We start from the raw sequence: 25,218 nt of genomic DNA on the forward strand, positions 1-25,218 counted from the left end.
TTATTACCCCAAGACTTCATGGAGTCAAAGACTATTCTGGGAGGTCCTTTTATCTCTCACAATCTCATCATACTGTGTCTTAAACACACTCAAACTCCTTGCAGACACCACACTCTCAGGCAAGGCATTCCAATCATTCACAACTCTGCACGAAAAAAAAACTTGCCTCTCACTCCGCTACTCACACCCTCTTTATACAGTTTCCAGGGATAACCTCTATTTCTCCCCTGATCTCCCACTATTCTCTGTAGAACTTCTCCACCACTGATCCTATAACAACCGTCTTACCAACTTGTAGGTCTCTATCATATCTCCCCGCTTCCTCCTGTCCACCAGACTCTGCAAATTACATCTTCTCAATCTTTCCTCATACTCGACATTCCAGAGGTCAGAAACTAGTCAGTCGCCTTTGGACCCTTTCCAACATCCTTCTGAAAACCCAATGATCTCTCACTTACTCTCTCCAGTAACTCTCCAATAGGTGTTCTTGTTGCCACATTAGTAGTTATATATACTTCACATGCAGTGATCCACTGAACTCACATCTACCATTAGTCCATTTTCCTTTAATCATGTACAAATATGAGCAGCTGCTAGTTAACACCCCTATACAGTTCAGCTCCCAACTCATTGAAAGTGTATGGAATCCAGTACTGTTTTCTCCAAAGATTAAATCCTCAGATTTTCAAGAAATGCATCAACAAATTCCTTTCTTCATTTAACCACTTGCCCATACATGACACTGTTGTGTCATAGGTCTTGGTACCTCTTGTGTGTTGGTTGACTAAAAAAAAATAATAAAAAAAAAAAGGCAATAACTTAGTGATGTCTGTGAGAGCAATCCCCACACCAGTATACAACCACCACTAGCCTATTTTTGGCCAAACCCAGCCTGTTTCAGACTGACCAGGCATTATTTTAATTAGCATGTTAATATACTGATGTGTGTTAGCATAGTAATATATTTTGTACATAAATATTTGTATTTAGTAAATGCATTCAGCATGGTAATTATGTAGTTTTTTCATTTAAATCCTAATGAACTTTATTAGCATTATGGGAAGAAGTCAGCATAGTTAGTGTGAAATCTGCAGTTGTCTTATATGGCAAATACAGTACAGAATAAACATTTTGAAAATAAATTAGGGATTGTCTTATAAGCCCAGCTCCCTTATTAAATACAAATATTTATATACTAAATATATTAATATACCACAAATCAATGGCATTGATTCCACCACTTACAAACTAGCTAAATATTTAGCCAAAGCACTCTCACTATACTGGCAACACACCATCACACATAAAAAACTCAGCCCACTTCAAAGCCAGTATATAAAACCTTACACTCCAACATAATGACATAATGGTCAGTTTTGACATCTCCTCCTTATTCACAAATGTCCCCCTCAAAGAAACCTTAGACTAATCCAAGCTAAATTTCTTCCCAATATCTCAGCTGAATTTCAGTTCACAATGAACTCAAGCTATTTCGTTTGGCAGAAAAAATTCTACAAACAAATAGAGGGGACAGCCATGGGTTCACCACTTTCCTCCACCCTTGCCCAACTTTTTTATGGAGCCTTTTGAAGAGAAAGCCTTAAACTCTGCCACACAAAAACCTACCATATGGCTTCACTACATTGATGATGTGTTTGCTATTTGGTCACATGGCCTGGATACACCCCCCTCCTTCCTAACACCCTAGAATTAAGTTCACCCTGGAAAATGAGGAAAACAATAACCTCCCCTTCCTAGACACACTAGTCACCTGCCAACCTGATGGTACCTTGGTTTTCTCAATTTTTAGAAAACCCACCCATACAGGCAGATACATTCACCAACAATCCCACCCCCAACACACACTCACAACAATATGGAGTTATTAAGACATTATTCAACAAGGCTAAATTAATCTGTTCAAATAACAAAGCCCTAACCACTGAACTAAATCACATCCTTAACACTTTCTTAGCCAATGGCTACCCCCCCCACACACAAAAAATCCCAAAATACTAAAAACAGATATCCACCCCCCCTTCACAAAAAAGATTACTCTAAATTCATCAACATTCCCTATATCCAAGGCACCTCGGAAAAAATCAACAAAATCCTAAAAAACATTACTTGACCACTTGTTATAGACAATACAGAAAATTGGCATCCCTTACTAAAAACCAACCACTTCCCCTAGACCTACCTGGTGTATACCAGGTCCCTTGCAGCTGTAAATTGTCCTACTTTGGCCAAACAGGCAGGACAGCAAATATCAGAATCTCAGAACACAAGGACTACATCCAATTTCACCAGTACAGCCACTCTGGGCTTGCAGATCATGCTCTGGACACTCGTTACAGAATGAGGTGGAAGAAAGCCACAGTAATACACTGCAGCAAGTTCAAATATGAAAGACTATTCATGGAATCAGCCTCAGCCTTTAGGAACATGCCAAACCTCAACATATTTGGATCATGAGACTGCCCCAAATTTGGGAAACATATATCAGAAGAATTTCAGCCCAAAGGCCAAGAACACCTATATCTTTTTTTGCATCCCAGCTTTGTTTCTCATTTGCTGTTATGTAGTACTTGCGTGCATGTGTCTTTACCTTAAGTTCCCATGAAGATGGCAATGTGACGTTGCCGAAATATCGGAAAGTTGATTTAATTTATATTTCTAGTGTACGCTGTCAATTCCTTAAGTATTAATTATCATATTCAAAAGGGAGAAATCATTATTGTCAAGATTCTTTCAATGCTTTGACCTTGTCTATTTGTGTTGGCACTACTCCACAGAGTATTGTGACCATTAAAGTCACCCATAAGAAGTATGGAGGTTCAGACAGTTGCAAGGTAAGGTTACCAAGATTGATTTCATTTAACTCAGCACTCGGTGGTAAATAAATTAAACATACTATAATAAGAAATTCCACAGATAGGTGAATTGCTACTGCTTCCAGAGCAGTATTAAAATAATTGAAAGGATTATTACTGTCCAGCAGGATAGCTACTCCTCCATGAGCAGGACCACCTCCAGTTCTGTCTTTACATATAACAGTGAAGTTCTTTAGGGTAAGGTTCTCATTTGGTCTTAAGTATGTTTTCTGTAGACAGAAACAGAAGAGTTTGTGTTTCTGCAACAAAATCTTGATATCATCAGTATTCTGGCAAAACCCACCGTAAAACAAGTTTTACGGTGGGTTTTGCCAGAATTCCATTGTAATCTTTTCATGTTGTTTTGGCTTTATAGACCTGTCTGGTTTTTGGGAGTTGAAGGCTTATCTTAGCCAAGTTTATATTTATCAATTGTTTTTGGAAAGTATGAATGGCCAGTGTCAATCTCTTCCTCTGGTAAAATATTCAATACACCTGTTGTATCAAGGATAGTTGGCAAGTTTAATTTACTTTCAGTGGATAGTGAAGTATCCATTTTTTATGTGGGTGTGTCTGGTAGTTTATCTTTGCCATAATATTTTTGACAAGTGGATTCTCATCTAATGGAAGCATTTTTGGAGTTGTGTCTGGAGTAAGAGTGTAGGTCATGTGACTGATGTGCTCAACAGGGGAAGCATTTGTGATTATATAAAGTTCAGGTGTGATGAAATTATCAGATGGTGGAATTGACATACGAGTTTGAGTTGTTTCTACTGCCATTTTCTTAAATGTTACCTTCTCAGCATACAAAGATCTCAGAGCAGGTGTGGTGGTGGTGGCAAACCTTTCTTTTTGCATCCTGATATGATATGTTTAGTTCTGTTTTAATTTTTTCTATCTCTTTTTCATCTTTCCACTTCTGACACGCATGAGAGTAAGTTGGATGATCTCCCTGACAGTTGACACATTTAACTTTTTTTGCAAAGTAAGATTTGTTATAATGCTCTTTACTACGTTAATCACAGGTGGTGAAGTCAAGACAGGCAGTTTGGACCCCATATTTTTGACATTTAAAGCATCTTAGTGGATTAGGGACGTATGCTCTAACAGGACTGTTGAGATACCCTGCTTTTACAGATGTTGGAAGCTTAAGAGTATCAAAATTAAGGATGATGTTACTGGTTGGAACCAGGTGACCATCCCTACGTATCAGAATGCACTTCATACCGGTCACTTCCTGATCTTTAAGCTCCAAACACATTTGCTCATCAGGAACATTAAGGAGATCCCATCCTGATATCACTCTTCTACAAGAACCGAGTGTTTTATGAGGTTTACACTCACTGGCACACATTGATGTTGCTCCAGTAGTTTCTCAGAATGTTGCTGACATGATGTTTCTACAAGGAATGTAATTTCTTAATAGATAATTTCTTAATCACCAGAATGTAATTTCTTAACAGATTTGGAAGGTCCTGCCAGTCTTTCTAAACCATTTTGAATAAAGAAGGCTAATATTTTTCCTATTGGCTTTTCATCTGTTGCATGGATGATCAAAAACATTGGTATTTTATACTAGCATATATGTCTTTTGTTTTTTACTTCTGTTACCAAATGTTGTATCCATGGTATCACATTTGAGGATGAATAATTCATCCTCAAATGTGTACCAGAGCTCCCCACCCACCATAGAGCCACACATGAACATCCACTAACTGGTAAGCAATGACTGTGCCCAGAAGTGGAATGCCAGGGTTATCCTGGATGTTATACCAGCACAACCCTGGCATTTCACTTCTGGAATGCCAGGGTTGTGCTGGTATATATCAAACTTAAGATCATGACCCCGGCCCATGGGATGAGAGACTAACTGCAACACCAATGACCCATGCATGGCAAGCCCAATAGCCAACTGATCATAGCTGGGCCATCCAGGATCACCTGTGTTGCCGAAGCAGATGCCAAAATAGTGCAAGACTACAAGGATCCCCCCCCCCCGTGGATGCCCATGAGTCACACTGCAGGAAAAACACGACAGCAGGGTGTTGGATCCCAGTGCTGGTGGTCTGGAAGAAAGGATAGTAAAAAAGACTCAGGGAAATTAGAGAAAAGAATACAGGAAGAAAAGTAAAGAAAAAGAGGAAGAATGAAAAGTGCCAGTACCATCACTGGGAGGTCCCCTCCATCATAAACAGGCACCCCTACAGACATGGTATGGGTCTGCTAAACTTACCAAGATTTGGGAAGTTTAACACAGCAAGCTCCATCCATAGCCGCCCAACAGGCACCTGTGGAGGAGGCTCCCCCACCACCTCATAGGAATTGAGACTTAAAATAGTGTAATTTCTTCTACACTTTTATTTGTGTGTTTTTGCACATGTTGTCTCTGTGATAGAGATGATAAATCAGAACAATCAAACCTGTTGTTTAAATATTTCTGTGTGCATTAAGTTGCACTGCATTAAATGCAATTACCTGCCTATATACCTAAAATATAAACCTAAAAATTGCAAAATATTTAAAAATAACAGGTGTAATTAATTCTATATTTCAACCAAACCTAGTTCAAAAACAAACCAGACTAAAAGTATACAATACTTTAGCCCCACCAGTCTTATTTTATGGAAGTGAAATCTCGACAATAAAACAAAAAGACAAACAAAGATTAATAACAGCAGAAATGAAGTTTATGAGAAAAACTGTAAAGTATACTCTATTTAATCACAAAAGAAATGAAGAAATTATGAAAGAATTAAACCAAGAATCAGTAATAGAAAAAAATTAAAAAATATAAACATAAATGGATGGAACACGTTCAAAGAATGAAAATAGAAAGATTACCAAAACAAGCCTTAAAGTACAAGCCATTAAGAAAAAGAAAACCAGGATGTCCTCTTAAATGATTCAACGATGATTTCTAAGGCCGGAACAGGCCATGCAAGACCTAAATCCTTGATATGCATGATGATGATGATGAATCTGTCTATGTAAATATGCATTTACTAAGTTTTTATGCCAATAGCAGATTACCTTAAAAATTAAATTAAAGTGAATGTAGCAATAAGACTTGTACAAACATCATTATGTAAGCTTGATGACAGAAATTTACTTTCTTTACTACTGGCAATGGAAGTAGAATTCTTTCAGCAGCCATTTCAAAATTCCTCTAGGAGAAAGTGAAAATTTACCTGAAGGAAAGTAAATGCAAAGGTTTTTATGAAAAATCTGGGAAGCTTAAGGGTCAAACCTGTATAAGTGGGAGGAGACCTCCACATAGCCTTTAAAGGAATGTGGAGAACCGACCAGGGCTTCTGACCTAATGTCCAATCCTCACCTTCTTGTGGTGCACCCTGTTGGGTATCTACCTGGATACTGAAGGAACGAGGATGGGCTGGCAATTTGGGATTTAGCCGACCAAATTGTATTCCTATTGGCTTAAACCAATATAGAAAATGATGTCAGAACATGACAAAATTTCATACCAGCTGGGGCGTTGCCCGGTTAAACAAGGCCCCTGTTGTTTTCACCAGGGAACCAGGGCAAACAGCAAAAAGTTAGATACTGGAAGAAATCTGAAAACACACCCCAACTCAACATCACCAGAGTTAAAGATCAGGACTATCAACATAAGAAGCCTGAATGGCAAAGAAATGGGGCTAGTGGAAGTATTAGATAAGTTCCAGATCGATATAATAGGGGTGACTGAAACAAAACAGACAAAAACTGGTGAGATCTTTCTGAGCAATAAATACAAAATGTTATATTCAGGCAATAACAATCAAGGAAAAGAAGGAGTAGGCATAGTATTCAACACAAAATACGAGGCTATTCTTCTTGAATGGCAGGCAGTCTCAAGAAGAGTGATGTGGGCAAATATCAGAATGGGGGAACTGGACAATGAGACTTATTTGTGCCTATGGTCCCACAGAAGGTTCAACTAAAGTAGAAGTGGAGGAATTTTTTGATGCTTTAAAAAAAGCAACTGACACAATGAAAAAGGAAATCTTGGTCCTTGTTGGGGATCTAAATAGCAGAGTAGGAAATGATTGTCAGACATACAAGAATATTTTGGGAAAATTTGGAGAAAAGAGCAAAGCTAATAATAATGGCAAATACCTGTTGGATTTCTGTCAGGAAATGGACTGGTTATTACTAATGCCATTTTCCAACATAAAAATGTGCACAAATTCACATGGAGAGAGAGAGGCAAGGAATAAGAAAAGTCTCATTGACTATGTCATTGTTGACAGTGATGTTTTCTCTCTGGTGCATGACATCAGCGTGTACAGAGGATTTGAAATTGGAAGCCATCACTATTTAGTTTTGAGCAGGATAAAATTGAATTTCATACTGAAAGGAATGACATGTAAGAAAGTTTTAAAGCAAATAAAAGTTGAGCAGCTCTCAGATGTGAACTATAGACTAAAATCCACAAAGATTATTTGAAGAAAAAATGAAAGAGTTTGAGAACAGGAACCAAACCATATAAGTTAAACAACAATGGCCCCAAGACAGACCACTGTGGTAATCTGCTAGTGACCTTTTTGAGATATCATACCTCCATACACACTTTCCAAATATCCTCATCCTTTCACTTCTCTTGTTCAATCTCTCAATAAACACATGTGCTACATGGAGATTCAGTGGCAAGCCTTGAAGAAAACCCTGATTGATTCAGCCAGAGAGGCATGTGGTGAGGTTGTCTGCAAGGATAGAAAAATCAGAACTCCATGGTGGACACAGGAAGTTAAAGAGGCAGTGAAGGAAAAGAAGAAAGCATATCAAAAGTTACTGGCAAATAAATCAGCTTGCGCTCTTAGAGAATACAGAGACAAATGCAAAAAAACTAAACACTTTGCAAAACTAGCTAAAAAAAAGTCATGGGATGACTTTGGCAAGAACATAGAAAATAAATATCAAGAAGGTGGCAAAATATTCTGCAGGTTGTTGAAGAAGCTTGGCAATGGAGGAAAGAGAGCTATAAAAGGAGTTAGAGATGATAAAGGTGACATGAAAACAGGAGAAAAAGATATCCTTGAAGTATGGAGTAATTACTTGGAAAAATTGCTAAATGAAACAAGCAGTGATAGCACACAAATTCTGAAAGGCTATTTCCAACTAGATATAAACAGATATATGGAATAACCATACAGCAATTATTAATACCGCTTGTACAGTGCAAAGTTATGATACATAACAAGTAAAGAAATGTGTACTCACCTGATGAGTCCAACGATGAAATTCTCCATCCAACTGACTAAGTAATGATTCAGCAGCTTCAATAGTTTCATTTGCTTGGCGTAAATTTATTTCAATTTCAGCTGCTTCTTTCGTAAATTTATTTAAACGATCTCTTAAGCTAGAGACTTCTTGCTCCACATCATCAAGTGCAGAGCTAAGTTTAGTGATACGCCTTTCAGCTGAGTGTAAATTCCTTAAAACAAAAAATTACAGTTAGAAACCTCACTTGACTTTATTATTATTATTAGTAGTAGTAGTAATAACAACAGACCTACATGGAACAAAAAAAAATTAGATTAGATTAAATAAAGATTACATCTACATAGAATCAAAAAACTCATTGTGGGAGGACCACACTGACACAGAAAGATCATTAAACAATGCTTTAAATTAATTCAAGTTTTTGCATTTAGACACTCAGGCAATGCATTCCACTTACCAACCACTCTCCATACAAAGAACCTGCTCCTTAATTCCTTGATCACATCCTCCTTACACAATTCTAGGGATGGCTTCCTATTTTACCCCTGTCGCTCTCTCTACTCCATGAAAAATCTCCTTCACATTAATCTGGTAACAATCCCTCATCAACTTATAAGTCTGAATGATATTCCTCTCCTATTTACAAGTCTGCGAAAGTTGCAATCCCTCAATCTGTGTTCATATCCCACATTTCATAGACATGAAACTGATTTAGTGAACTGTTCGGGACCTTTTCTAATATATCGTCATCCCTTTGAAAACCAAGCAACCTAATCAGTGCTGCTCAAAGCTTTATATAAGGCATAAGTTATGTACATAAGTCCTCCTTATCACTGCCATAATCTGTTGTGATGCTCTTAGCAATGTGACCTCCATAAACTTCCAGTCTATGACCACCATCATTTCCAGATGTCTGATCTCTTCCACCACCATCAAAATTTTCCTATTAATTGTATACTCTGCATTCCAACCTATCAAACTTCACAAATTTGCAACATCAAACTGATAGCTTCACTTTCTTGCTCACTGACAGTCTATTAAGATCCCCTTGCAGAGCCACAACATTTGCTCTGATCCACATAGTTCTGTCAAATTTTAAATCACCTTAGCGAACTGCTGCATATCTCCAGTTAAAACTTTCCCAATATCATTAACAAATAAGTTAAACAACAATGGCCCCAAGACAGACCACTGTGGTAATCTGCTAGTGACCTTTTTGAGATATCATACCTCTATACACACTTTCCAAATATCCTCATCCTTTCACTTCTCTTGTTCAATCTCTCAATAAACACATGTGCTACATGGGTGAATGTATATGTTTTTCACCCATGTATATGTGACACAATCCCAACAATGAACCATCTTTAAAAATTAAAAACCATACACTACAATTGATGCATTTCTAATGGCCATTTTGCCTAATTGTAATTTATTGAATTGCATTAATTGTAAGTGTAGTATACAAATTTCTTTATGAAACTTACCAACTACCTCAATAATTACTATGTATTCAATATCAGTTTTTTTCACTAATAATAAATTTTTAATGAATTCCATACAATTTTTTGAAAATGTTACCAGAAATAAAATTTATCTTTGCTCTAGTGATTCGCTGATGACACATAGACTTGGTTAATACGTTCGCTGTCACGCTACTCGGGCATAGTTTGTTATGTACGCCAAGCAATTTCACTTCTTCAAGGTCAGTACGGGTAATCTCATTGCTGGTGGTAAGTATCATACGAGTATATTCATAGTTGGCTTGTGATGCTCATATACCAACTATGAGTATACTCGTAATTGGCAGCGAATGTGTTAACTGAATCCAATTAATACTTTTTTTTTTTGCAACACACACACACACACAAAGAGAAATGAATGTTCCCACAACCATATCCATTTTTAAAACAGCAACTTAAAATTCCTAACATGTAAAATCATTATTTTTGACAGCATGCGAGTCATAAATGAAAAGCATCATCTTGGCATTCAAGATTATCAAACGAAAGGATAATAAATATTTATTTATTATTTCATGAAATGCTATTTACTATTTTAAAAAGTACAAAGACAGAAAAGATGTGCTTTTGAAACTTTAAACGTTTCAGAACTGATAAAGAGCTTAGAAAAACACAAACCTTCTGAACAACCTTACAGATATATTTCTCAAAGTCCAAAACAAATATCTTGAAATATTTTATTTTCATACTACAGTGAATTGTAGAAATGTGGAAGAATACTGATATTTAATAAAGAAACTAATGTCTACCAGACAGCAGTAGTAGAGTTGGAATCTGAGTCATCCTTCTCCAATGTAGAAATCAACTGAACAGCAGAAATGAAACATACTGTTCTTATGTTCTAGCTTGTTCAAAATACTTCTATGACTAAGACACTGAAATAGCCATGAAAATTTTATATGTAGTACATCAGTCTTCATATCAGGAGCAAAAAAACTTGCTCTAAGGATATGAGTGATTATAATACTGGATATGTATAATAGATTCGGTCATTGAGAGGTGAGACCAGTGGTGCACCCAAATGTGAGTTTGAATGATACCAGGTTGCATTTAACACAAACCAAAATTCATATAATGTGAGGCTAGTTCATGCGCACTTCAGGTTATTGAGTTACTATTAGGGTTTAAGACGATGCCACTTCAGACTGCATGCTAGTTTTCACGATTTGTTTTAATAATTTTTAAGAAGTACCCATAACAAAATGGACAAAAGAAAGATTTTCAGATAAAAACACTATGAGTGCAAAAAAGATCATTATTACATCAGAGCAAAAATTTTATGTGACTGAACGACATGAATGTGGCAATAGCAACCCTAAAACAGGATGTGATGTCTGAATGTACAGTGCAAAATATATTAAAACTAAATATATTAAATATTTAGTTTTCAATGGACTGCAAACAATTAATGCAAATGTTGACTGGTTTGACTGATTTAAAAATCAAGTACTGCTACATAATGTTAAAATTACTGTTGATGTGGCCAATGCAAATGAGGATGTAGCATTTAAATATCCTGATGTTTAAAAAAAATAATTGAAGATGTTGAATGCAATGACATCGACAAATATTTAATGTGAATGAAACTGGTTTATTATGAAAAAGGATGTCTTCCAGAACTTGACATTTCTAAACAGTTCAGTCTATGCTGCTAAAATATTTTAAAAAGACAATAAAATTTTTTTTCATGAATGTAAGCTTCAGAGTAAGCTTCAGGAATAATATTTAGAATTTTTTTATATTTTTATTTTGTTCTCTATAACTACTCTGTGACTTTGTTAACAATAAATTTATATTATAAGTACACTGGGGTCTCTTTTCATGAGGATCTTTTTTATCTGGATTTGAAGTTATGAGGTGCATAACTCCAAAACTTATGTATAGTACACCCAGATACGAGACCTTTTGACACTTCTGCGCATGTCAACAGAAGGAGAATCCATTCCGATAATAGGATAATTCAGCATTCCCCAAACGTTTCCTACGACAGAACACAAATCCTGAAATTTTCATGGAACACCTTTGTTATTTTGTAATGTATTAATTAATAATTAATTGTTAATTTAGCTGATTTTTATTAATAATTAATAATTAATTAAATTTGGCCTAATGGAGAAAAAAAAAAGCAGGGGAAATGAAATTTGCAATTTTAGATCGCTTAGCAAAAGGAGGGGAATCCACGGCGATTGGTAAACATTTTAATTTAGACGAATCTACTATAAGAGCAAATAAAAAGAATGAAGTCACAATAAGAAAATCTGTAACACAAAACTAAGTGTCAAATTATTATCATACTCAAGAGATGCTTTATTAGAGAGCACAAAACAAGCGCTTGTAATTTGGATTGAAGAATTAACTCAGAGAAGAATTCCTATAAGTGGTTATTTAATTAAACAAAAAACTCTTCGGTTTTATGAACAGATGAAGCAATTGGAGTCATCTACTTCCGCTTCCCAGGCTGATAAAGAATTTTCAGCTAGCAAAGGATGGTTAACCGGGTTCTTAAAAAGGAATGCACTTCATAACGTCAAGATTACAGGCAAGGTTGCAACAGCAGATGAAGCAGCAGCCAAAAATTTTCAAGAGAAGTTAGCCAAAATTATTGAAGATGATCGATATTGTCCTGATCAAGTGTTTAACATTGATGAAACAGTATTGTTTTGGAAGGATGTGTTGCAAACAGTGCAATCATTAAACATCTACATTATCAGCTGAAATCATTACTTTGGCACATGAAATTGGTGGAGAAGGTTTTGATACATTTATCCAGAACGATGTACATGAATTACTTGTGAATAATGGTTTAAGTGACGATGATATTATTGTATATCAATTAAATTTAGATATCGTCGAAGATCCAGAAAACGATAGTGAAGCAGAAGAAAAACCTGTCTTCCTCACTGCAAATATAATTCGAGAAGGTCTTGAACTGTGCAATAAATTGGAAAATCATTTTCTTGTTAATGACACAAATTGTGAACGAGTCTTTAAATTCCAATGTGAGCTAAAGAACTGTATGTCTGGATATTGAGCTGTATAAAAAAATTAGTGAAATCATCATTGCAAAGTTTAATCACTGATTACACTGTCAGAAGAAAAAAATCAGCACAGAACGAGGGAGAAGCTAAATCTGTTTGTGAAGAACCATTGCCTTTACCATACAGATTAGATGTGCTGATTATCTCTTCTGGTGATGAAAGTGATTTTGCACCAGTTCGGAAACGTTGCCAAATATTGTCTAATAGCGATGATAATTCTGATGACAAAAAAAAAAAAAAAAAGTTACTTTCAATAAAATTAAATGAATAAAGCTTTAAAACAAACTTAGGCATTCTCATTTTCCTGAATTTTCATAAACTTTTTTAATGAGATTTTAAGTTTATTTTAATTCATTGCTTCGGTTTTATGCGATTTTAGAAAATTATGGAACGTATCCCTAAGTTTTCAACATAAGTTATGCCTTTTTTGTGTGATTTTTTATATGCAATTTTCTATGTAACATATCTACAGCATAAAAAGAGACCCGACTGTATAATCTTTTTATCCTTTACTGTAATATTTCTTCAATAAACATATAAAAATTTTTATATGTTTATTGAAGAAATTTTTCATTGCCTATTTCTCCATCAAGCTGGAATCAATTGCCATAATTTACATATCATTAAAAGTTTGAATAGTATGAATGCAAATAATGCAATCATTTCATGGGATTCATTATCTGCACTAATGGAGACCTACCAGTATTCCATTTCTTTTCCTGCATGCTCATTTCTTCTTTCAGTCTAAATCCCTATAGTTGAACTCACCCATAATGATTAATTATGCTGTTTTCAATGAGAATAGATATAATCCATTTTTCTTTTCATTCCCCTATGGGTTGCAAAATACATCAACTTTTTTCAACTACTGATAATTCCATCAAAAATCTGAAAACACACCCCAACTCAACATCACCAGAGTTAAAGATCGGTACTATCAACATAAGAAGCCTGAATGGCAAAGAAATGGAGCTAGCTGAAGAATTAGATAAGTACCACATCGACATAATAGGGGTGACTGAAGCAAAAAAGACAAAAACTGGTGAGATCTTTCTGAGCAATAAATACAAAATGTTATATTCAGGCAATGACAATCAAGGAAAACAAGAAGTAGCCATAGTATTCAACACTAAATATGAGGCTAATCTTCTTAAATGGCAGGCAGTCTCAAGTAGAGTGATGTGGGCAAATATCAGAATGAGGAACTGGACAATGAGACTTATTTGTGCCTATGGTCCCACAGAAGGTTCTACTAAGGTAGAAGTGGAGAAATTTTTTGAGGCTTTAGAAAAAGCAACTGACACAATGAAAAAGGAAAAGTTGGTCCTTGTTGGGGATCTAAATAGCAGAGTAGGAAATGATTGTGAGACATACAAAAATAATTTGGGAAAATTTGGAGAAAAGAGCAAAGCTAATAATAATGGCAAATACCTGTTGGATTTCTGCTCAGGAGATGGACTGGTTATTACTAACACCATGTTTCTACATAAAAATGTGCACAAATTCACATGGAGAGAAGAGGCAAGGAATAAGAAAAGTCTCATTGACTATGTTATTGTTGATAGTGATGTTTTCTCCCTTGTGCAGGACACCAGACTGTACAGAGGATTTGAAATTGTAACAGACTGATTTGGAGGAAAATTGTAGATAGGAAGTTAGTAATGATGTAAATTTTTAATGTAGTACTATCATATCCTGTACACCCCCTTGAGGGTACATGGCAGAATTTGATTATGATGAAAAATTTCTTTTATAGCAATTTTGTAAAAAACAATTTTAATATCTTATAAGTTTCTATTGTGTCCCCTCTTTTCCATCTATCAACTCTGTAACACACACACACACACACACACACACACACACACACACACACACACACACACACACACTCAACCTATCCTCATAGGGTGCATTCCACAGACTTGTCAGCAGCTTGGTCACATGTATTTGAATCTTCTCTACCATCCCAAGAAACCTAGGTGACCAAATCTGTGCACAGTAGTCAAGAAGCAGTCATCTCATAGCTTTATAAAGGGGAATAATAACTTCCTTTAAAAATATCTTTACTTGTTAGCATGTTTTTGACATACAAGTAATCCTTTCAGCTGTTTTATCAACTTTTTCAATATGACCACTGAACTATAATTCTCTGTCCACCATTATCAGCAAGCCCCTGGTCTCATCAATTTCCTGCAATCCAGTAACAGCATATACAGTACTAGTACGATCTGGTGTCTGTCTTTTAGTCACTGCTCCATTGATGTTACTAGCTTTATATACATTCCCATTTGCTCCAACTTTTGAAATAGTTTTCCATGTGGTATTCTGTCAGATGTCTTTGCAAAGTCCAGTAGTATCATGGTGTAGGCATTTCCTTTATCCAATTCCACTGTCACTTTACAAAACGCAAATAAATTACTAAGACAGATCCCACCATGTATTAAGCCATGTTGCCGACTATAGAGTATCATATCTCTATCCATCCAGTATTGGATTTTATCTTTAACTGACTCTTCCAGTACTTTCACCACCACTCCTAATAGATTAATTGGTCTGCTGTAGTTTTCTACTTCTGTCTTGGAGCCATTTTTATGTAATGGAATTATCTTACTATTTTTCCACTCCCTTGGAACCATGTCACAGATGAGACTTAGATTGAACAACTTCATCCAACTCAAGGCCAATTCTCTTGCACATTATGTAGTACATGGGCTGACATGTCATCCAGTCCCACTGCAGTATTCACACTAATCTTTTTAATATGCTAAACACCTCCTGTTCATCTATCTCAATTTTGACATGCATCTCTATCAACATCAGCAACTGCAAAATCTCCATCTGGATGATGAACCTTTACAAAATGATTATTCAGCAACTCAAAAATTATTTTTGCTTTTGTCATCTTCCTATTGTACATGTATATATTGTAATCAGTGTTTCCATCAGCACTGATTAAAATCATCCTACTATAGTCATTTTTCCCTCTTACTCACAATTTTGACTTCCTTACTCTACATTTTAATTTCTTTCAAAAACTCTTTCATATCCTCTCTCACTGCATATTTCTCTCCATTCAAATCGTACATTGATGTAAAATCATAAAATTTGTACTGAGAGATAGATAAGAGGAGATGTAATACAAACATATGAGTTACAAACTACTGAAGAAATTTTTAAATTCATGATGGGGTGTGTGTGTGGGGGGGGGGGAGAACAAGAAGTTGTAAGAGATCCTTCTATTTAATCTGTTGTGATGGGGAGTCCTAAGTGTGGGCTGCTCGTCCTAATATGGCATTCTGATGGCAGCAAAGATATTTCTTATGCTACTCAAAGCAGCAGCTGTTAAAGATCTTCCCATAGTAGGCCAATCTCCAGAGGAACTTTATACATTTTTTAAAAATTTCAACTTCAGATGTTAGCATGATATAATTTGAGTTAGCCAGTTAAGTTTCAACACTGTTAACTATCTCTACTTTCTAATTTACATAAAATCTGTCCTTGCAATACCGCGAAAGGGTGGAAAGAAACATTTCATCATTAGAAGTGAATATTTATATATTTATAGTAGGGGATGGGAGGGTGAAGCCAGATAATCTAAAATAGGTGAGAGGCTTTAAGAAATGTCCTAGAGTGGTTAACAAGGGCATGATGATCAAATTTTATCATTTGGAGTGTAGGTGAATAAGTGCTGGGTCACTAGAGGTTGTCAAGAGTGTGCTTTGTCAAACAATGAATTTAAGAAGAGGTATGAATAGGCACTGTTGTTAAAATGATTAGTTTGGGCCTCTCTGCATATCAGTCTTTAGACTTCATTGGAATGACCATATAATAACTACAAATATTAATGATTTGATGACTAAATTACAAATAACACAAAACTACAATATTTAGACAATAAACATACTGTTGAAGTTTTGCTTGTTCTCTTTCAAGTGGCTTAATTTTCTCCAAAACTCGAGAATACATGACATTTGCCTTTACCCATGAGGCCAGAGGCGCAGCAGCAGCAGATGCACGTTTTGCATTCTGAAAAACCAACCAAGAAAGATTTTTTAAAAAACTTCATTGTTATATAATTATCTCTAAATATTATGCATATTTTAACATCTGTACATCCTCATTTATATAAAATCTATGCTTGCAGTAATATTATGATGAAAGAGTTGAAAGAAACATTTCTACATTAAATGTGAATATACCTATAGATACTGAGTGGGGTACTGGAGGATGAAGCTAGATAATCTAAAATAGGTCAGAGGCATAAAGAATGCAGAGAACTAACTAGAGTTTCTGATGTCTGGAGTCTAAACCTCACCTTCATTTCCAATCCTCACCTGTGGTGCATCCATTAGTATTCACTTTGATGCTGAAGAGACAAGAATGGGCACCATTCTTAACAACATTCTGGAACTTAAGTAATCAATGTCCATTTTATAGTCTGAAACTATCTAAATATATTACAATGAAAAGAATATATAAGTAGAACACGATCAAATATCATGCCACTTTTGAGTGCTGCTGAATTATGCAATATCCGATAATGTTGTTGTCAGAGAACCAGGGGAAACAATAAAATATGACAACAACAACTACTACTACTACTACTACTACCAGACACAACCACTAAACTGGAAAAAAATGATAGTATCAGTGTAAGAAACACTAACAGAAGAGGCATTGCTAGTAAACAAAAACAAATTAAAGAAATATGCTTATATAACTGGTATTTCTGAGACAAGGAAGAATAAATCAAGTGAAATCCAAAATAATACACAGATGATAGTGAGCACACAAATGTTACAAGAACAAAACATATAAAATTATTTATTAAACTGATATTTTCCAGAATTTCAAAACCAGTATCTTCAGACCACAAAAAACTTGTCCCAGTACATAAGTTGTGGAAGTAATTCAAAATTGTAATGGACAAATAACAATAATCATATCAAAAGGACATTAGAGGTTGGATTTAAAAAACAAAAAACAAAAAAAAACATATACATACACACACATATATATGCATACAGATATCTAACTTCTTTTTTTTTAAATATTTATCCCATACAAGAGAGGTAATTCAAAATTGTAATGGACAAATAACAACAATCATATCAAAAGGACATTAGAGGTTGGATTAAAAAACAAACAAACAAACAAACAAAAAAAAAAACCACATACATACATACATACACACATATATATACATACAGATATCTAACTTCTTTTTTTTTAAATATTTATCCCATACAAGAGAGGTAGGCACAGCACATAAGTGTGTCGTGTGTGGGGGTGCAGATAAGCACTGAGATAGAAGCTTACTGAAATTTTTTTTTTTTTTGTGTGTTTTTGAAGAGTTGTGGGCCATTACTTTTTGAGGAAGGCTGTTCCAGAGGACACAGAGAGGGGGGGAATGGAATAAAAAAGGATGAATAGAAGCCGGTTCAGCGTGCTTGCAGTTGCACAATAAAGGGATGCTGGGCAGTGCTTGTATTAACAGGTGCAACAGAAAAGGGGATGGGAATGATGATTACCTATTCACTACAGCAGTAACCTTGGAAGTACCTGTAGAATCGAAATAGTGCTGAAACACTATGCCTGTGAGAACAGAGGTCAAAGTGAGCCTGTAAGAGAGAAATCATCTATGAGCTTAACTGCATGCCTATGGATAGCATCAAGGATGTTAAGATGAAGTTTTAAGTGTATCACCCAAAACATGTGATCAGTATTCTAAACATAGTTGGATTTGAGATTTGCATACAGTGAAGAGCTGGTTTGGTGTAAAATAGGCTCTTGAATGAATGAGAATGCCAAGTTTCATAGATGCCAATGAGGTTATCGATGTGATGTGTTTTTTTCAGGAAAGACTGGAGGTAAACATTAGTCCAAGCAAATATATCTGACTTTGGCTGGTGATCTGTGTATTACTGAGGCTAAGGGTAGGTGAGCTGAGATCTCTTTCCTGCTAGAAAAGGCAAGACTGTGTATTGGTGGCATATAACATAACAAGTTTGTCCTCATCCCACTCGAGGATAGTATGCAGATCAATGTTTAAGGCACTAGCTGTAAATGATCTCGTAGTAGCCTTGGATATCAGAGTGCTGTATGGTTTGTCGAATGAGTAGGATGAATGGAGAGTACTATTATCTGCAAAAATGTGGATAAATTTGCAAATGGGTCATTCAAGAACCACAAGGTCAGTTGTGGTTCTTGAATGGCAGAATCATACTGGTGGTCACGGATTAATTCATAGGCCTCTAAGTAGTGGAGAAGTGGGCTATTAATGACTTTTTCCATTATTTTGGAGAGGAGAGAGAGAGAGGGAATGGCAACTGGGTGGTGGTTTGATGGTAGACTTCTACTGCCCCTTTTCTGGAACAGGATTGACATGAAACTGCTCCCATGCACTGGGATAAGTACCAGATATATATAATAAATTACAGAAATGACGCAGGATGGGTGTTAGCTCTGGAGCAGAATTCTGGAGAACAATTAGGGAGATGCCATCAGGACCAGAAGACATTTTAGTATTTAGGTTATTTAGTAGTTTGCTGATAACGTTTTGTCAAAATCTATAAGAGACATGCAGTGCTTAAATTCTGATATGGTCAGAGGTAATTTTTCTTGATTATCTATGCAGGAATTTGAGGAAAAGAGAAATTCTAGGAGGTCAACTTTGGTGAACAGCAGCACCATTAGGATGAGGAGGTGGAAGTGCAGGAGAGCAGAAGTTGTGTTAAACAGCCTTAGAAAGTATGTCCAGAAGGAACAGCTTCCATTGACAGGAAGCAGTTTTTTGCTGGTTGGCTTTATGAAATCAGATTTGGATCTATTGATGACTGATTTGCATATGTAGTGTGCTTTGGCATATGCAGAGTATAAAGCTAGTGTTTTTGATGCAAGCCACATGCAGTAAGCTGCATTTTTTTTCTTTGACTGTTTTGACACATTTTCAGTTGAATCAGGGTATGAAAAGAGAATGTGAATTATGAGTTGAATTGGGGAATGAATGCCTTCCTACCAGTGAGAATACTTTCGCTGATTCATCCACAGCAGGTTTAGCGTCAGACCAAGGAAAGGAGGAGCAGAAATTCTGAAGGTCATTCCAATTGGCTCTTTTGTAGTGTAAGAGGATAAGAGGTTGTGAGTGGTTGGAGAAGGGACATTTCTGTAAGAGAGAAAGCAGATTTGTATGAGATTTTGGTTTGAATTGCTGAGAGGAGAGGTGAACTGTATAGCATATCTGGAAGGAGAACTGTCAAAAAGAGATCCAGAGTACAAGTGTGGGGTGAAAAGTTCTCAGCCTCGACCATTGATGGCAACACCATTGGCAAGATTTTTTTTTTTTTCTAAGTTGGTGCATCCATGTGAAATTGCAAATTATTCTATCAGGTACAGCAATCCCTCGATTAGTGCGCGTAATGCGTTCTTTAAAACAGGCGCATTAATTGAAAATGCACCAATCAAATATAATAACCTATAGGAAAATGTATAATTCGTTCCTCAGATTTCTTTTATGACCTTTAATTTTTTTTATAAAAGAATTAGGGTATGTCTCAGGGTCTAGTTAAAGGAAAACCATGAAGCTGAAAGAAAATAGAACATATTCAGAATAAAAATTTATTATTCTACTTCTTAACAAAGAATTGAGCTAACGTAGTTTGGCGGGCATTTTTTTTCTTTTTTTCATACAACTGACGGTATGGCCCTACTGCCTCTTCTACTCTTCTGCAAATTTTACTGCTTCTCTCTTCATCAGGGTCAGCCTCTAAGCATTGCTGCTTAAAAACTTCGATTGTAAGAAAAATATTTACAAATTGTTTCTGTGAAATCTCTTTTGGCTGACTATCAATGGTTAAATTTTCTTCATATTCTTCGGGATATTCCTGCTGTGCATCTAAATTTAGCAGGTCGGAATCACTGAATGCTTCAGAATGAGATTTAATTAACTCTTGGACGTTATCATTAAAGTGGAGAAAGAAATGAAGGACTTAGAAATTGGTGGCCAACAAGCGAAATCACGTGCTTGATAAAATTTCCCAACTGTTATGCAAGCAAAATAGTTACCCCTTTAAAACCTACAATGATCATAAAAGAGAAGTTAATTTTCTGACATGTAATAATAAACAACTCATCCTAGAAGATGGATTGATTATCCTAAATTATTATTTAGGATTGATTGATTACTCGGAATGGATTCTCCTTTTTGTGATATGCGCAGAAGTGTCAAAGGGTCTCGAATCTGTGGGCGTACTATAGCAGACGACATAAATTTGGGTGGTAAAAATTTGGAACATAGTGTACATGGAAGTAGTGTAGTATGCCATTAAAAATAACTTTGTAAAATATTTTAAATCGGTAACTAAATTATTTCATTCTGGTGAGCAATTTTTTAAAATAGTTAGCCATAAAAATGTATATATAGAAAATTTTTAAATCTGTAACATTTATTTTTAAGATGTATATAGGCGCACAAATCGAATTTGGGTATCGAAAAAAAAATGACGCACTAATCGAGGGATTACTGTAGTATGTTTTATACAGCTGTCTGAAGCAAAAGTGTTGTCTGTATCCCTTGAAATGGATAAAATTCAGTATTGCGTGGTTATAAAATTCTTTGTAAAAGAAGGTTTAACGGCAAAAGAAATTCATTCAAAGTTCATAAAAGTTTATGGGCACTCTTCTCCTTTGTTTCTGATAATTAAGAAATGGGCTGCCGAGTTTAAACGTGGCCGTACCAGCATTGAAGATGATCCATGTGAAGGACGTCCAAAAAATGTAACAACACCATTAATCAATGATCAAGTGCAAGATATAATAATGGATGACCGGCGAGTCAAATTGCGTAAAATTGTTGAGACTATAGACATTTCAAAAGAACATGTAGGATAAATTTTGTATGAAGAATTGCAAACGAAAAAGCTTTTCGCAAAATGGGTGTGTGTGCTTGCTCACAGCAAATCAAAAACGCACTCACATGAAAATCTCTGAACAGCGCTTGGAGCGTTTTAACAAGAATAAAACTGATTTTGTGTGTTGATTTATTACTATGGATGAGACTGGGATTCACCATTACACACCAGAATCCAAACACCAGTCAAACAGTGGACAGAAGCCAGTTGTTCAGCACCAAAGAAGACAAAGTCGGTTCCATCAGCAGGAAGGGTCATGGCATTGGTGTTTAGGGAAGCTAAAGGCATTTTGTTTATTAATTATTTTGAAAAGGGTAAACAATAACTGGGGAATATTATTCCTATCTTTTAACCAGACTAGACAAAAAAATTTGTGAGAAAAGACCTGGTTTGCAGAAGAAAAAAATCATCTTTCATCAGGACAATGCACCTGCTCACAAAGGTGTTTTGGCAATGGGAAAATTAAGGCATCTGCACTATGAATTGTTGGAACATCCACCCTATTCCCCAGATTTGGCTCCCTCTCACTTCTATCTCTTCCCAAAACTAAAACTCTTCTTTGCTGTTCAGCATTTTTCTTCGAATCAAGAGGTCATTGCAGCTGTAGAGGGGTATTTTGTAGATCTTACTGATCTTAGGTCCCTCTACAGGGACGGAATAATGGTTCTGGAACATTGCTGGAATAAATGTATTAACCTTCAGAGAGATTATGTTGAAAAAAAAAATCATTTTGAAATTATAAATTTGTTTTTTCATTGTTAGGTTGAGAACTTTTTAGACCATCCTCGTATTTTGAGAGTGAAGGATTATCAGGGATTCAAGTGAGTAGATGAATAATTTATGTTAGGTCATTAATTATAGCAAAGCTTCAGCTTCTTGTCCAGCTCAGTTGGTGGTATTAGAGTATGAGGAGCTAGTTGAAATTGTGGACATTGATGTCACCCAAGAAGATGACCTCACAATTTAGATTGCTGGATTGCATGGGGTGAAGTTTTATGGAAAGGAATGTGAGGAGATATGAGTGGTTATTAGTGTTTGGAGACTAGTAAATACAACAAATGAAAGTTATTAAATGGAACAAGGAAACCTTGAGTCAGAGAAGGTCAAAAGTAGGGGATTCTACATTAACCATTCTCCGGTAGGCTATGTCAGATTTCAGAAAGGCACAAAGTGGCATCACCACACCACTCTTGTGAAAAGAATCATGAAGTGTGTAGTTTGGGCAATGGAGGTGGACAATAGTTGATGTAGATAGATCTGGATTTCTGGTCTGGAAGATTGCAAGTGCTGGTGGATGTTTATTTATGTTTATGTTAATGCCACAAATGTTAGTAAAGTGGATGTGAAAGTGAGCTTTTAGTGAAGAGATTCTGGTATGGGTGGCTGGTTATGATATAGCTTTTTTTCTTTTGATAGGATTAGTTTATGAGGTAGATTTGCTTTTATCACAGTGTTACTGTTTTGTGAGAGTCTCTATAGGATATAGTGGGGGATGTGCATTCAGAGAAGATAGACTCTTTGACATGACTTCCATACAGAGAGAAATCGGTCTCTGTGTCATGACATGGCCTTGACAGTAACCAAATATAACACTACTCAGACTCCCTCTCCAGCACGACCTAGTAGAGCATGTGACAGTTGGATTATGCATCAGTTGATTGAGAAGCCTCCTGACTCATTACTGACATTTTCAGGCCCATGCACTAAATGGCAGCTGGCTCCTAGCACCACTGTTTTAATTGCTATATCTTCAAAGAGCAGGAGTTTCTGGTTCTCTAAGTATGTTTGTCACAGTCTTGAAGGGAAGAATAGAAACCAGAATCCCTGCTCTGCAGACCTCCAATAAGCCAGGTGATGGTATTTCACCAGCCGATGAGAAACATAATTATAACACCAGAGGAAAACTCATCATCATCATTATGAAATTTCTGACATGTACCCTCAAGGGGTGTACAGGATACGATAATACTACATGAAAAATTTACATCATTATTAACTTCCTATCTACAATTTTCCTCCAAAACAGTCTGTTACTTGTCAAGGTTCCAACATTATCAGATCTTATATTTTTATCATCTAAGGCACTTTGTACCATATCAATCCACCTATATCTTGGTCTTCCTCTGGTCATTTTCCTGCCAACCTGGGAGAGAACACTTGTTTTGCTAATCTTTCCTCGCCCATTCTGTTTAAGTGACCATACCACCTGAGATTAGCTCTGCTAACGCATTCCTGGATGTTGACAATGTCAAGTTCTTTCCTAATATCCCCATTTTTAATATGATATTCCCATTGATGCCATCTGTACACACCTCTAATTTTTCTCAGGATTCTCATATCTGCACTCTCTAGTCTTTGGTCAAGTGTTTTACTTCTGACCCAGCTCTCAGATCGATAAGTTAAAACTGGTTTGAACACTGTCTTGTATACAGCTAATTTAGTGTTCCGACTAATTTCTCTTATTCCATATGAATTTATTCAATTGACTGCCTACCATACCACCTTTGTTGATTCTGCTGTCTATTTCCATATTTAATTTACCTTCTTCAGTAAAAAATCGTGCCTAAGTAGCTGAAATGTTTTACTTGTTCTACAGGTTCCCCGTTCACAACACAGTTAACATTTTCAACAATTCTACCTATTTTCATTGTCTTTGTCTTTTTATTGCTGACCTTCATACCATATTTATTACAACAGTTATTCAATTTAGTCAATCTTGCAAACTTGTAGCAGATTTATTCAGACGTATAACATCGTCCGCATAAAGCAAAGCGCTGACATTAACATCTCCAATTCTGATATCATGTTTAATACCACTTTCCTTCATAATGTGATCCATATTATCTCATACCAGATTTAACATTAAACCATCTTCCTGTACTTACTTCAATTCTAACTGCTGACTTACAACTCAAATAAAGACTAAGTATTGCTTGATATAATGCCCCATTGACACCATATAACTGTAGCGTATTGAATAGCTTCTCTCTTGGCACCATGTTCATATGCCTTTTCCAGATCGACAAAACTTAAATACAGATCTTTGTTATATTCTCATGCTTTCTCAGCTATTTGTCATAAAGTGAAGATCTGATCCTGACAGCCTCTAATTGGCCTGAATCCATCTTGTTCTTCACCAAGCTTTTCTTCCACAATTCTTCTCAACCGTTTCTCAAGTATACTTGCATAGATCTTGCCAGGAACACTCAGTAGGAAGATACCTGTGTAGTTCTCACATTCAGTTTTATTTCCCTTTTTCTATATTTGTACTATTAGAGCTCTACTCCAATCATCGGGAATTCATCCCTCTGTCCAGGCTTTCTGAACTATGCAGTGCAGATACTGTAAAACTTTTATACCACCATACTTCAGCATTTCTGGTCGATTATCATCTATACTATTGCTGCCTTTCAACATTTCAAGCCTTTGATGGCTTTTTCTACTTCAAGTATGGATATGTTTTTTTTACCACTGTACTGTCATCACTGCTTGTTTCATTTATGTCCCCTTTATCATCTCTAACTACTTTTACAGCACTCTTTCCTCCATTTCTAAGCTTTTTCAACAACCTCCAGAATATATTACCACCTTCTTCATATATATTCTCTATTCTTGCCAAAGTCCTCCCATGACTTTTGTTTAGCTAGTTTTA

At 35.9% G+C, this 25,218-nt stretch overlaps 1 protein-coding gene across 1 annotated transcript in view; it reads right to left on the bottom strand.

Moving 5' to 3' along the window:
* The window catches only part of btv (dynein cytoplasmic heavy chain beethoven), a 1,245,321-nt gene that overhangs the window by 354,253 nt on the left and 865,850 nt on the right, over nucleotides 1-25,218 (bottom strand). The window contains exons 53-54 of the mRNA XM_090394552.1: nucleotides 16,562-16,683; nucleotides 8,094-8,307 (exon numbers count right to left, since the gene is read on the bottom strand). Of these exons, the coding sequence (XP_090250678.1) occupies nucleotides 8,094-8,307; nucleotides 16,562-16,683 (336 nt within the window). The remainder of the gene's footprint in view (nucleotides 1-8,093; nucleotides 8,308-16,561; nucleotides 16,684-25,218) is intronic.

This window comes from Typopeltis vanoorti, chromosome 6, assembly GCF_054136105.1.
Source record: "Typopeltis vanoorti isolate ZY-2024b chromosome 6, IOZ_Tvanoo_1.0, whole genome shotgun sequence".
NCBI lineage: Eukaryota > Metazoa > Arthropoda > Arachnida > Uropygi > Thelyphonidae > Typopeltis > Typopeltis vanoorti.